The 13,731-nt window shown below is 52.0% G+C and overlaps 6 protein-coding genes across 6 annotated transcripts; 3 read left to right on the top strand and 3 right to left on the bottom strand.

Annotated features, from left to right (window-relative positions):
• Positions 1-8: 8 nt before the first annotated feature.
• On the top strand, positions 9-1,591 carry BO66DRAFT_444916 (CTD-interacting domain-containing protein; the record flags this gene model as incomplete). The annotated part of the gene is made up of 5 exons (XM_025651617.1): positions 9-106; positions 171-262; positions 315-373; positions 426-567; positions 607-1,591. The coding sequence occupies 5 exons, from the start codon at positions 9-11 to the stop codon at positions 1,458-1,460; spliced, it is 1,245 nt and encodes a 414-aa protein (XP_025509083.1). The 3' UTR covers positions 1,461-1,591.
• BO66DRAFT_387206 (t-SNARE syntaxin TLG2) lies at positions 1,306-3,195 on the bottom strand. Its single transcript, XM_025646242.1, has 4 exons — positions 3,106-3,195; positions 2,505-3,037; positions 2,081-2,424; positions 1,306-2,022 (listed from the first exon to the last, which is right to left on the bottom strand). Exons 1-4 carry the CDS (start codon positions 3,126-3,128, stop codon positions 1,723-1,725), a joined length of 1,200 nt encoding a protein of 399 aa, XP_025509082.1. The 5' UTR covers positions 3,129-3,195; the 3' UTR covers positions 1,306-1,722.
• Positions 3,196-3,541: 346 nt separating this feature from the next.
• On the bottom strand, positions 3,542-4,401 carry BO66DRAFT_4128 (uncharacterized protein). The gene has a single exon (XM_025649373.1). The coding sequence runs from the start codon at positions 4,279-4,281 to the stop codon at positions 3,829-3,831; it is 453 nt and encodes a 150-aa protein (XP_025509081.1). The 5' UTR covers positions 4,282-4,401; the 3' UTR covers positions 3,542-3,828.
• Positions 4,402-4,639: 238 nt separating this feature from the next.
• Positions 4,640-6,023, top strand: BO66DRAFT_387205 (calmodulin). The gene is made up of 6 exons (XM_025646241.1): positions 4,640-4,697; positions 4,811-4,867; positions 4,941-4,956; positions 5,076-5,201; positions 5,254-5,466; positions 5,531-6,023. Exons 1-6 carry the CDS (start codon positions 4,695-4,697, stop codon positions 5,563-5,565), a joined length of 450 nt encoding a protein of 149 aa, XP_025509080.1. The 5' UTR covers positions 4,640-4,694; the 3' UTR covers positions 5,566-6,023.
• A 220-nt stretch (positions 6,024-6,243) lies between these two features.
• Positions 6,244-7,699, bottom strand: BO66DRAFT_338391 (uncharacterized protein). Its single transcript, XM_025644356.1, has 3 exons — positions 7,618-7,699; positions 7,341-7,553; positions 6,244-7,265 (listed from the first exon to the last, which is right to left on the bottom strand). Exons 2-3 carry the CDS (start codon positions 7,352-7,354, stop codon positions 6,296-6,298), a joined length of 984 nt encoding a protein of 327 aa, XP_025509079.1. The 5' UTR covers positions 7,355-7,553; positions 7,618-7,699; the 3' UTR covers positions 6,244-6,295.
• A 906-nt stretch (positions 7,700-8,605) lies between these two features.
• BO66DRAFT_387202 (glycoside hydrolase family 47 protein) lies at positions 8,606-11,122 on the top strand. Its single transcript, XM_025646240.1, has 3 exons — positions 8,606-9,652; positions 9,750-10,547; positions 10,598-11,122. Exons 1-3 carry the CDS (start codon positions 8,940-8,942, stop codon positions 10,857-10,859), a joined length of 1,773 nt encoding a protein of 590 aa, XP_025509078.1. The 5' UTR covers positions 8,606-8,939; the 3' UTR covers positions 10,860-11,122.
• Positions 11,123-13,731: the final 2,609 nt, after the last annotated feature.

The raw sequence follows: 13,731 nt of genomic DNA, 5'->3' as shown, positions 1-13,731 counted from the left end.
CAACCACAATGGCTTATACCGATGACGCTGTCAAAGCGAAGCTCTCTGCGCTCAACGAGACCCAAGAAGGCATTGTCACAGTCGCCCAATGGGTTATGTTCCATAGGTAAATGATCTTGACAGCTATGGATAACCAATTGGTCTTGGCTAACCAGGTCCGCAATCGATAGACGACACGCGGAGCGGACAGGGCAGCTTTGGCTGCAGAAATTGCGTGAATCGCCTGCGCCGAAGCGATTGAATCTGATTTATCTCGCCAATGGTACGCACGGCACATACTACTAGCCTGGTCCCCGATGACTGACCCAACCCAGAGGTCGTGCAACAGTCGCGCGCGCGGCGCAAGGAAGACTTCCTCCTCGCGTTCTCTCCAGTATGTTACGTCAAAACCTCGTAAGATTAAGGATAAAGCTGACATCTAGAAGATCATCGCGGAGGCGACGGCTACTGCATACAAGGGTGCCTCGAATGACATTCAACAGAAGCTGCGACGAGTAATAGAGGTTTGGAGGGCACGGGCAATCTTCGAGCCGTCAATCCAGGATGTTATCGAGGCTCGAGTGGATGGTAAGGACGCTTTGAATGGACGCTTCAATACAACCTTAGCTCATATCTTTCCAGAGATTGATAAATCACGCTCTACCGGGAAAAAGCCGCCATTGGGCGGATCACTCTTCTCAACTTCGTCCGGTTCTACCCCATCTGAGCTTCAGCCATTGGTCCCTTTGCAGACAGCCCTTTCAAAAGCTACAGTAACTTCGACTGCATCCGCCACCGCTGCCAACGCAGAGTACGATAAGCTACACGATCCGAAGAACCCGTTGCCTACCCCTCCGGTGCACGCTGCACGGCTCAGCCAATTATTGAAGGCTCTGGCGAATGCTGAGAGCTCCGTTTCGGAGGTGATCAAATCGCGGTTGGCACTAATTGACGGTCTTGAGAAACTGTTGGAGACCAATCGCTCAGCTTTGTCAAAAGAGCAGAGACTGGCCACGCAGCTCGGAGAAAGAAAGGCCGAAACCGAGGCGACCAAGCGGGAGGTCGAGGATGGCATCATGCGAGGCCTGTCTGCGGAAAGCTCACCTGCGGCTACTGGAGACCTCGGGCTTGGTGGAGAAGCGAGTGTGCCTCGGCCGGAGGTCGAGGCTCTGACTCCTCCGCCCGTTGAGGCCCTAACACCCGTTGGCTCTCCGAAACAGGCTCCCCAGGAAACAATTCCAGGACTCACCAACGAAACCCAGATTGTCAGCGGGTTCACACTTCCTGGAATTGAGCATCCTCTGAACCCATCCTACCCCACATCAGATCTAGGCCCGGCAATTTTTGACGGGTCGAATGGCCTCCATGCCAAGAAACGCAAGGTCACTCACGAAGAAGAGGACTACGCTCAATTTGCGAGCGGCGATCTGGATGCTGATGTGGCGGAGCTCTTGAAGCAGGAAGGCGATGCACAGAATTGATACCCCGCACTACTAGGTGGGTATATGGATATGCAAGCTACCGCTCTGATTTCGACATTCACCAGCTGTTCAAGTTTCATTGTGTGCTTCCATTGGCACGCACATTTTCAAGCTCCGTATTTCCGCTGTTTAGCCATGCTTCTGCAGGGAGACACTTTTTACAATCTTTTATGATGTTGGCTGGCTGTTGGCTGATTTTGCTATTGGAGAATGACACTGTATCATCGGAACCAGGCGAAAGTACTGGATTTAACGGAAAGAACTATGGGTATATGTCTGGATCCACCCATTTGTCCCTCGCGACCCTGGTCAACGACGGTCGTCTCTTTCGGTGGTAGCTTGACCTGAATGCACGAGAGCTCAATCCAGGGAGTGGTTGGTTTGGCTGTGTAGAGGGTGGCTCCGATGCTGGTGCCGGTGCCGGTGCCGGTGCCGGTGAAGGAGGCGCGGGGGAATCATGTTTCTTTGGTTTGACTAGCAATACGATGAATAACCCTGCCACCAATATCACCAAGAGGAGGAGAATCTTGCGTTTGACCGTGCGCCGCTGGTAGTTAGTAGCCTGAGATAGGATGCTATGTTAGTCTCATTTCGCAATACGACGACCAAATAGAACTTACTACTTTGAGCTCCTTATCTGCTGCCTTGACCTCCGTGCCCATACGTTCAATGTTGTAATCTATGCGATCCAGCATAGTACCCTGATCAATCACCATAGCCTGTAACTCGCGGAAGATGTCTGACAGCTCAATAATTCCTTTAGCGATATCATTAATTTCCCGTTCCCGTTGTACGATAGCGGCGTCATTTGATGTTGACAGACGCTGTGAGGTTTGCATGAGAGTGGACTGGGAGAAGGACTTGTCCGCGTCTGATTCCAGGAGGGAGGGATCTGTGAAGGGATTCTGCATCGGGGTCGGCGACCGGTCAAAAGAGGAAGCGCCACCCTCCAAACCTCGTAGCTCTGCCAGCCAGACAATGGTTAGCGCATAGAACCAGAATGTACAGGGCCCGAAAGCGAGGGCTCGCAGCCGCAACACTCACTCTTCAAGTAATTGCTTTGTTTCTTCCGGAATCGAGCGCTGGCTTCCTGCACACGTGCGGCCAGCGAGATCTGTAGATTCTTCGCCATGGTCTCATCTCCGCTGCTGACTCCGCCCTGCTGTTTAGCATCCCGCACCATCATCTCGATCCTCTGCACGGCCTTCTGGCATACGTGGAAGGAGCGCGTGATGTCCTGGGTGAGTCGCTCGATGGCTGCTTCATCCTGCTTCCTGATCTCTTCGTCACCAAACCCGGGGAGAAGGTGCTTTTGGTGTAGCTTGTCCAGCTGGGCGGACTTCTGCGCGATGTCGGCGAGCAGCTCCGTCACTTCATCCTGCACATCGACCCAGCGCGGGGGTAATACGTCCATCTCGATGATAGCGTCGCCATCCTCATCTGATCCGCCCGTCTCGCCGATGAGTCGGCGGCTCTCTTCAGACTGTGAGGGGATGTCGGAGAAGCCATTGGAGGCGCCGAGATAACGTGGCTTCTTGGCCGGATGATGTGTGAACGACTGACGGTAGGAGATGTAACTATGATCAATCGAAAGATCAGCATGACATGTTCGCAAAGACGACCGGTGTATAGGTATGAAGAGTACAGATTGGTCCGGTCCCGCCACATGGTGAAGCAATGTCTGTGGGTGTTGCCCTTGTTCTGCGGTGTTCCGTCAACGGGGGGGGGGGGGGGGTTGCGCCTCTAGACTGCTGCTACCCTGATCATTGTCGGGCCACACAGGAGAGATAGAGTTGGGACGAGGCTCTTGTTAGAAGTGAAATCAAGAGAGAATAGACCGTTTCGCGTAAGTACAAGGACTCTCCTGGTCACTGTGCAGATGATTAACACGAAATGCGCCCGATAGGACCTGTCGCTGTTCCTGTACTTCCGTAGCTGGACCTCCCGGGCATGTTGCACATGAAGGCCAATCCGGCACTTTCCCTCTTTCGGAAAGCACGGCATGGAGCATGGATGATCCTCGCCATTACGTCAGCCATCAGCACCCTGGTCGCAACTTTGTGTACTCCGTACTCAATAACTTATTATGCTGGTATTTCAGTGATGAAGATTCAGGCCTTTGATAAAGTCTCAGGTAGGCCCAGATCCTTCTTGCTTGAAGTATACAACTCAGAAGTCAAGTGTTGGTTTGTCCAGAGGAGGATAGAGTCGCGCCTACATCATTGAAAGGCATTCAGCAGCATGCTTCCTACCGTTAGTATCATGCTCCTCCTGCTTCTTCCGGGCTACAGTGAGATAAAGGCATTGTTGTAATTACTTCGACATAGTTCGAGAGTCGGTCTTCAACTGCGTCTGTATACTATATCGCTTACCGTATCAGGACAAAAGATACATATTTCCTATGACCAGTCTCGGAGTATGAATGATAACCCAAGAGAAACCCTAGAATATCTCTCTCTTCGGTGCAACGAGGGACCACCGTTGGGTTGGTTTCCAGCTGTGGCCATCCAAGCACTATTTCTGCGCGCAGATGGGAACGCAGCAGACAGGGACAATCATCGCATTCAACACAATTTAGTCTCAAAGTAGCAGAAGGAACGCAGCAGTGAATGGACTGCCAGGGAACTCTGCAGCGAAAAGTACCTGAATAAAGTTGACCCTGGGACACAGCTGCGGAACTTGCTGCCTTCAAGCTTTGGTACTGCCGGGGATCCACGGGTGCGGCCAGACACTGCTTTCTAGGCGGTAACCTAACTGGAACAGTACGAGCGGCGGTGCGAGCACGAGGGGACGACAGCAAATGCACGAGGGGCACAGCCATCACGCAGGGCTGGCAGGAAATTAGAGAAGCATGCAGTGGCAATTAAAGCCAGCAGCAGAAGCACTTCCGAACAAAAATAGCAACTACAGACTGTAAATACCACCTATTCATGGCAATAAATAATTGACAGTTGAGGACACATGGTGGCCCAGGCGGGTCACGTTTCGGGCATAAGCGACCGCCTTGCCAGGCAATCCCGCTCAATGGTCCTTTTATTATTATGATGGGTTCGGGTTCCCCTTAAATCATCTTCCACCACCACCACTACTACTACCGACTCCTCCTCCCTCCCCCCCCCACTACTTTCGCCCACTCCTACCAAACCAACAGTTTCCCTCTTCTTCCTTCATTCCTCGATCCATTAACTTTCTTCTTGGTCCTTTCGTGATTCCATCACATATATCTCATTAACCATGGTATGTCTATCTTCCTGTTCGCGGTCTTGGCCTAGTTGTGTTGAAAATCCCCCACTTTGCGGGGCAGATCGATCTGGAATGCTGGTCAGAATTGCTAACATCCCATCATTTAGGCCGATTCTCTGACCGAAGAGCAAGTTTCCGAGTACAAGGAGGCCTTCTCCCTCTTTGTAAGCGACCCCGATGCTTTCTCGTCTGCTATGAAACAATGTTTACTGATTCGTTTCTCGTGATCCCTGATAGGACAAGGATGGCGATGGTTAGTGTAGTTCCTTACCCCTCAACGAAACCCGCCTGGCACCACTATAACCACCACACCGCAAACGCCACAGAAACTATCAAGAATTAATCGCATTTCTGACACAACCTATGCTACAGGACAAATTACCACCAAGGAGTTGGGTACCGTTATGCGCTCTCTCGGCCAGAACCCCTCCGAGTCTGAGCTCCAGGACATGATCAACGAGGTTGACGCTGACAACAACGGCACTATCGACTTCCCCGGTATGTGATGGCTATGCATCGGGTTCCGGACATAGTATTGACAGCTGCCCAGAGTTCCTTACCATGATGGCCCGTAAGATGAAGGATACCGACTCCGAGGAGGAGATCCGTGAGGCCTTCAAGGTCTTCGATCGCGATAACAACGGCTTCATCTCTGCCGCGGAGCTGCGCCACGTCATGACCTCTATCGGTGAGAAGCTCACCGATGACGAAGTCGATGAGATGATCCGTGAGGCGGACCAGGACGGGGACGGCCGTATTGACTGTATGTTTCACACATTCCCTGCTTGAGTGTCCGTCCGATGACTAATTTTTGCTCCTTCCTCCAGACAATGAGTTTGTTCAGCTCATGATGCAAAAATAGATGGCTGTTAATATTCAATTTGTTTTATTTTTTTTGTTAGCGAAAGGGTGGGGGCAGAGAAGTGTACTCCACAGTATCCCATCTCATTCCTGATACAGCTTCTTGTAGTCTATCTATTCGATTACGGTCACCAGGGGTTGAGCATCAGCGCGCTCTCCATTGTCATAGTCGTTTCGTCGTCATTGTTGCAAACAATATTAGCACCGACATAAACTCTAGACCACGTCTGGTCGTGTCAGATGAGGGACAACAATACCCGTGTGCTTCACAAGAGATTGAATTCTCTTGGTTTGGTCGAGGATGCTCTGGGTTGCATGTTCACATCCTTATGCCCTCGTAACAGGCCGCTTCTCGCTACTAGCCCTCCTGTCAGTCGATCTAGCCGCCTAGGTTCCAGTTTTCGTGCTTCAGCGGTAATTATGCTCAGACGAAACAGCCCAACAAGAAAATACCCTCAGGTCCTGACATGTAATTTCAGGCTACCAAGTAACTTGCCCTGTAGGGTTGAGGCTTATGACCTGCCAAGAAATCTTGAAAGGAGGCATACCACAACCCAACCCAAATTTACCAACAAAGCCCCGAGAACAGTAGCATACATAATTATCATTATCCGTAAGCTAGTCTGGCAATCTTCCCAGCGACAGCTTTCTACAATGGGAACACACCTGAATTGCTTCGCCGCGTTTCGGCCTTCTCTTCCATTGATAAAGACTACACCGAATACAGAGTGTCACCGATTGAACCGGAAAATCTCCATAAATTGCCTCGCCGAATCCACTCCCGCCGTCGGATCGGGATCTTCGTCCGGCTGTTGCTCCCGCTTCTCCTCGGACTCTCTCTGCATACCGTGCGCCTTAAGCCACCTCAGTTGCTCCTTGACCTCCCTGCCGACATCCGGCACCAGGATTGCCTCGCGTGCGCCTTCGATGCCCAGCCGAGCCCAGAACTCGCGTATCAGCGCCGCACTCGCCGCGTACTCCGCGTCCACATCCGCCTCCTCCACCCCGTCCGGGAAGAAGCTCATATCGATCCCGGAATCGCCGTCTGCCCACTCGTCAACAGTCGCGGTGGCGGCGTACGGACCGGAACCCATCTTCTTGGCCAGTAGCGCCTGCGAGGCTATCGAGCTGACCAAGGACGGGCCGCGCCATTCGATCTCCACGACCGTGCCGCGGATTCGGGCCGCCGGCTGCGTCTGGCGCACGTCGCCCACGCGCACGCGGAAGTCGCCCACGTCGTAGACGGCGCCGCCGGGGACGGTGACGGTGTGGCGGTGGCACCAGAAGGGTTGGCAGGCGTAGCCGAAGTGGTGGAAGAGGGTGCTGCTGGATGCGAGCGGGACGGTGGTCATCACCATGGGACCGGCGGCCGATGATGACGATGATGCTGGGCTGCCGGAGGATGCTCCGGCTGGCGTAGGCGGCGGCGGGGCCGGAGGGTTAGCCGGGGTGGGTTCAGAGGTGTAGATGAAGCCGTGGTTGGCGTGGTAGGAGAGGGAGAGGAACTGCATGTATCGTGGTTGCGCTTGGCGCTGCTGAGGCGTAGACGCTGGAAGGCATGATGGCGTGTCTCGCATGAGCTTGTGCTCCAGGAACCACCGGCCGACGAGGGTGGGCTCCTCTGCTAACGCGGTGTGGAGGCGCTCGGTGACCGTGGCCAGTGCCGTTGAGGCATTGGGGTTGGAAGGGATGAAGTACACCCTGCAGGGGGTTGGGTAAGTTAGTTGTCGAAAAGGATCAAGCTCGATGGGAGCAACTGAGTGAGAGGTTGTTTACCCCGTGATGGGCATTCTGTCTGAGCAGACGGCGGCGTCCCCGTTATGGGACCGGTACGGTATGAGCTGGGCACAGCACACCTTTGCGTGGTCTGATGGTAACGTGCGCAAGGTAGCAGAGAAAGTCGAGTGTGAATACGGACTAAGACAGCAAGCCCAGAATAGGACCGAGTTACTGGTCGATAGAGACTTATACTTTGCAGTAAGTTGTTGTCTGCTATTGTGTTAGCACTGGCTGAAAGAAAAGTATGGGTGTTTTCGTATTCCTCTCTACATACTTGATTGCTATACTTTATTATATAGTCTTCGGTATATTGAAGCAATACTTGGAGCTGGGACGATGCTATAACTTTGACGGTGGAGGTACAATCATAGATATTAGCCTTACTTTAAGCCTGCCAGTGATAGAAGAATTAACCCAAAGTAGTGAAGCCAGCCGTTGATGCCTAGTTGATAAGGCTGCAACACAAACAGAGCAAACAGCGAGGGGACGGAATGGAACAACCGGATTCCCGCCCTCACCCGTGCTTTTGTGCGCCCGCAGTCCCGCCTCCACTCCCATTAATCACAGTCCAAGCAAAAGCACTGGATCCCTTGGAAGTTGGGCCCATCCAGACTCCACATTCATCGTTTTATCCGATACCCAGCCCTCTCTACCCCGACGGGCGTGCTTCTAGTCTAGCAAGCAGTCTAGGCTGTCTCTTCAGACCCTGGCTGGCCTCATTCACCTGCATTCCTAGGATACCAATAAATTCCCCAATTAATCTTCCTTGAGCTGCTGGTGTTGCTGCTATTGCTGCCAAGAGGCGGGTTACAGTTCCATAACAGAGGCTCAGAGGCTCAGAGGCTCAGAGCCTGAGACCCTTCCGCCCCCCTCTCTCTCCAGGGGCCGTTTCCCACGGGATATGTCAAAGGTTAAGAATAGAAAATCCTACCTATCTGAGTCTCACTAACCCATTTCATTTCCTGAGATCCAAGGCCCCGCGGCCAGCCAGGGTCGAAAGCGCCACCAGCTTACGCAATGGGCAGATCCTCCCGCCGCGGTGCTTGTTTTCCTTGCTCGTCTCTTACTTACTGTGGTAAGCTCTGTTGACTTTCTGAGCCACTCTGATGCGGTTTGTCTCCTCTTTGCGATCAGCATGCCACACATTACTGGCTGTTCGACAGTGCAATTGACCCGTCTGATACAACATTCCACCTAAAATGCTGGAATTACCAATGACACTGATGCTTATGAGCTAGCCTTAACCTGAAGTAGCAGGAAAGGTCCTTGAGCTCCCCCTACAGCCAGGGGTGATCGATCCCTGACGGCTATATACGGGCCATATGTCTTTTTCTCATCCATATTCTCCTAGACAATACCTGTTTTCCAAGGGTCTCGCGAACCTGGAAACTCCCCCAATTCGTTCGCTCTTTTGTACTGGTCTCGGAATCCCAAGCCCGGGGTGACTTCAGACTGAGTCTGGTATCGAGCCTCCTCTCGATGCTTAAACTTGTTTCTTTATTATAACTTCTGGCCGTAGCTTGAACGGCTGTCCTTTCTCTCAATCAATCAATTCTGTCCATTTGCGCCATTACTTCATAAAGTAAACCAATCACCATGATACTTTCGCGGAGAAGCTATCTCTTCCCTACTGTGATTCTTATCTGTCTCACCTACAGTCTGTTCTCTAGTCTACCGCCCGGCGCCAGGAGACCACATTCACATGCTCATGACAATGCGCAACAACCCACCTCGACTTCAGCATCGTCAGGTGGTGATCGAATCCATTGGACGAAACAATCCGAACATCATCCAATCGAGGATTACATCCCTCTTCCTACAGCAGTACCATCCGCTATACCTAAGATACAGTATGAGTTCCCAAGAGAGTCGTGGGTTGCTGGATGGAGGAGGAAGAAGAGACAGAACGCCGTGAAGAAGGCGTTCCAACATGCGTGGAAAGGATACAGAGACAATGCCTGGCTACGGGACGAGCTGTCTCCCCTCAGTGGGCGCCATCGCGAGACGTTTGCTGGATGGGCAGCTACGCTGGTTGACTCCCTTGATTCTCTGGTCATCATGGGCATGACAAAAGAGTTCGAAGAAGCGCTGGAAGCTCTCGACCGCATCGATTTCTCGACCACGCACGCTCTGCAGATCAATATTTTCGAGACCAACATTCGCTACCTGGGCGGATTTCTGGGAGCCTATGATCTTACCGATGGAAAATACCCTATCTTGCTCAAGAAGGCCACCGAGATTGCGGACATGATATATGGATCGTTCGACACCCGTAACAGGATGCCGCAATCCAGATGGGAATGGACCAGGTAAGGCAGACATACATTCGATCACGATGACCGGACGGATCGCGCTACCCTAGGCGCTGTATCCGTATGATAAGAGCAGGTGCTGACCGGCCTCTAGATCTGCAGGAGGTCACGGCATTATGCCCAGTAAACAAACTATTCTTGCTGAACTCGGATCGCTCAGTCTGGAATTCACCCGAATGTCTCAGCTGACCAAGGATCCTAAGTACTTCGATGCCATTCAAAGGATTACAGACTTCTTTGAAGAGAATCAGGGACTTACGAAACTGCCAGGCTTGTGGCCTATGATGGTGAATGCACAAGATATGGAATTCAGTGACCCTCGATTTACAATCGGAGGGATGGCTGACTCGACGTACGAGTATCTCCCCAAGGAGCATATGCTGCTTGGAGCTCAAACAAATCAATATCGCGGAATGTACGACTCGTTCATGAAAGCTCTCAAGAGCCGTCTCCTCTTCCGCCCAATGACGAAGGACAATCAAGACATTCTTTTCGCTGGGAACGTCCAGGCCAATGTGATCTCCCCCAGCAGGGAAAGGCTGGATCCACAATGGGAACATCTGAAGTGCTTCTTGGGTGGCACTGTCGGCATTGGGGCCAAAGTATTCGACCGTCCCGAAGAACTCTCTATCGCGCGGAAGCTGGCCGATGGATGCATCTGGGCATACGATATCATGCCCACTGGTATCATGCCAGAGATACTCCATCTGAGCGCATGTCGTGACCCCAATGATTGCAAGTGGGACGAAAACAAGTGGTATCAGGATGTGCGACACCGCTTGGCGAAGAAGTCCAGCTCTCAGAATTCCATCGAGCAGGCCGAATCACTCATTGAAACATACGGGCTGCCGCCGGGGGTGGTTGATATTCCAGACCCGAAGTATCACCTCAGGTTAGTTTTCTCGTCCTGCTGGCATACTCATGCGCTGACATTGTTCAAAGACCAGAGGCCATCGAATCTGTATTTATACTGTACCGTATCACCGGCGATACGAAATTACAAGATGCTGCATGGCGAATGTTTAAGAATATCGAGAAGATGACTTGGACGCACTTTGCCCACGCTGCAATCGCTGATGTGCGCGATCCTGAGTCACCACAGCTGGATTACATGGAGAGCTTCTGGCTAGCGGAAACCCTCAAGTACTTTTATCTCATCTTCTCCGAGCCGGATGTTGTAAATCTGGACGAATACGTCCTGTAGGTGCCACACCAACTGCCATTCCAATCCTCGACGCTAACTCGAATCCAGGAACACTGAGGCGCATCCATTCAGGCGCCCTTCTGTTTGATCGTGAAAGCCGATCCCCAATTCTCTCGTTTACATGCTGAGATTAGCGCGACAAAACTTGCATCGGTGAGGCGTTATTCATGCTTTGGTTTCTTTAGACAGACCCAACCTTTTGTACATAGACTAGGCCTTCCAATTTGATAAAATGCCTCCGACTTACGCGTCCTCGTCAAGAGCAGCAAATAGTCGGTCCTAGGCCACTGTATTGACTGTGTTGAATTCACGTATCCCTTTCGAAAATCTCCTTCTCTCCCATCTGCTTATGAAGTCATCTCTGCTTGTCAGTCATAGCATTGAGTGTTAGCAGACTTCCCTCTGTCCACCATCCACCATTGACTGAAAAAGTCTTTTGCTGTTGGTCATAGCACGTCCGTGCCGCTATCTCGGACTGAGTTGTACCAGGCTTGCATTCCTGCAAAGCCCGGCGACTCTGAAGCAATCGTGATCTCCGTCAAATGTACGGGTGGCTTGAACTAAGACAGCGACCCGGCACAAGCAAGAGGAAACATCCTTCGTTCAGATCTATTCTTTATTGTATGAAAGCAATTCGACTGGAAAGGTAAGACACAGTTACATTGAACCTTGAATCCGTCCCGTGCCTCGAATGCAGGTACAGTGCACTTCCCGAGGAAAATAAAGGCGAGTATGCTCATGGTGGTGGGCTGGATCTTTACAGTGAAACAGCAAGAAGTAGCATGGCTTGTAGCAGCCGGTTACCTAGGGGAGGCATGCTTCCGATGGCTCCATTCTTTGTGTCTGTGTGTGTGGTCATAGTGATGCAGGGATTGTGAACTCCTATCTTCGGCCAATCCTCCCAGGCTTGTGATCAGAGGCCCAGTTTTCGAAAAGAAGTGCCTTGGGCAGACGCATGGTATGCCGGGTGTCATAACTAGTGTATGTGGATGTGACGGACATCATTCCGCGAAATCCCTCATAGTCTGATGCACAGTCGAAGGGAGCGCAAACTCGAAGAATCCACCATATCTGAGCAACGAATCATGGGGCCTGTCATTAGAAATCAGAGTCTACCCCTCGCATCATGTGGACTTTTGGAGATACTGGAGCCTTGAACCCGCGGAGAAACTCCGGCTAGGGCTGAGGACATTGAACATTGAACACAACCCAGCCTGTGGCGCCCCGTATACGATAGCAGGTCCGTTGGGCATCGATCTCTCTCCCACCACATGTCGCAGAAGTGGCTCTCCGGGCTAGCAGGCCGGGTCGCGTGAAGGTCGAGAATAGTTTCATGTTACGTCAAGTGGTCTGGTCTGGTTCGGTCCTCGCCCGTTTCGGTGCAGGATAACAGCTTCATCAGTCACAAGTGTCATTGTGATGCCAACCCGAGAGGGGAATTGGACTCTCAGGGAGCTGTGGCAAAAGAGCAGCATCCCTTTCTTTGCGGGGTTAACATAGCTTGACGTCGTCTTACATGTATGTATGTTTGCTGGTGTGACGTTTGGAAAGGATCGGAGGGAGGGGGCGACTTGGTTTCCGATCATCCCTGTCGGATGCCGCCGCCAGTTCGTAGCGCATGTTTAGGCCTGCCAATCTGAAAGAGGCATTGACAGCACTTCAGGGCTTGGGTGGGATCTAAGGTGGCCAGACCAGGGCTGACTCAGGTCCTGGATTAAAAGGAGATAGAGTGAATGAAGGGACTGGACCAGCAGGTTGAACGAGGTCTTGTCTACTCGAACGTACTATGAGTACCACCGCGTACCACTCAACGAAAGGAACCGACGGTCTAGACAATCTGCTGGATCCGAAAGGAGCCCAGCCCCCAATTTAATTTGCGCTTTATTACACTCTTGCTCCGCACAATCGGGTTTCAGCAAGATCAGATAAGAAGTGGTTCAAGGAGCCGATTTTAGTCTGCTTTTAGCCTGGGAAGTTGGAGGCCCGCCTCTATGGCGCAATTTTGACGTGATATTTGACCGGATATACTTGGACATGCTACCTCTCGTCCTGCTTCTGCGGTGCATTAGCCGAGTCGATGATTGCAGAAATTACCCCCGAGTGCGAAGTACGGCTACGTGCGGCACAACAAAGCAAAAAAAACCCCCTTCCCTCTATTCAACCGTGGAGCCTAGTTAGAGCCACCTGCAGTCGGATCAGCAGCCCCTGATCGCCCTAATGGAGCTGCTGCCATGAAAAATTAACATTTGGCTTCCAGAACCTGTTTGGCACGGTTGGTGCCTTGCTAGAATATTTCGAGAACGGGATGTGGGCACACTGGGGCTGGGGGGGTTTTGTGAATCTTATGGGGTACGCGGCTGCCCTCGATGAGATTGAACGCTAAGTCAACTGGTTCGCTGTTCCTGTGCCTCTGATGACCTTCTCCAGGAGAAATGGAGCCCCGTTGGGAAAGGAATGCGCTTCTACGGCTATCTGATTGATTGATTTGATTGATACGGAAACGCCCGGTCGGCCGATGTCGGACGGGCCCCACACACGGTTTGGTTACCAGACCTGTCACATGAGTTACACAATCCGAGCAGCTCAACCGCCAGCTCCGGCTCTCGTCGACAAAGTCCCGACAATCTGCATCTAGTAGGAAGAATAATGTATCTCGTGTATGGGGTGATCAATAATCCCGTTTCAAATCTGGTATCAAAATGCCAGGCTGACTGAAAAGGTCATTTTCCTGTGACAAAAGGATAGTGGGATGAACACGGAGCAAAAAGTCCCGTCGACCACTTATCTGATCCGGAACGAGACACCCCGGCTACACAACAAAAATACGTACACATTACCTCGCGAATGCACTGTTGATCATTACAACCCCCCC

This window comes from Aspergillus aculeatinus, assembly GCF_003184765.1.
Source record: "Aspergillus aculeatinus CBS 121060 unplaced genomic scaffold BO66scaffold_1, whole genome shotgun sequence".
Taxonomy (NCBI): domain Eukaryota; kingdom Fungi; phylum Ascomycota; class Eurotiomycetes; order Eurotiales; family Aspergillaceae; genus Aspergillus; species Aspergillus aculeatinus.
Note: the sequence above shows the minus strand (reverse complement) of the source record. Positions and strands in the feature narration are given on the sequence as shown.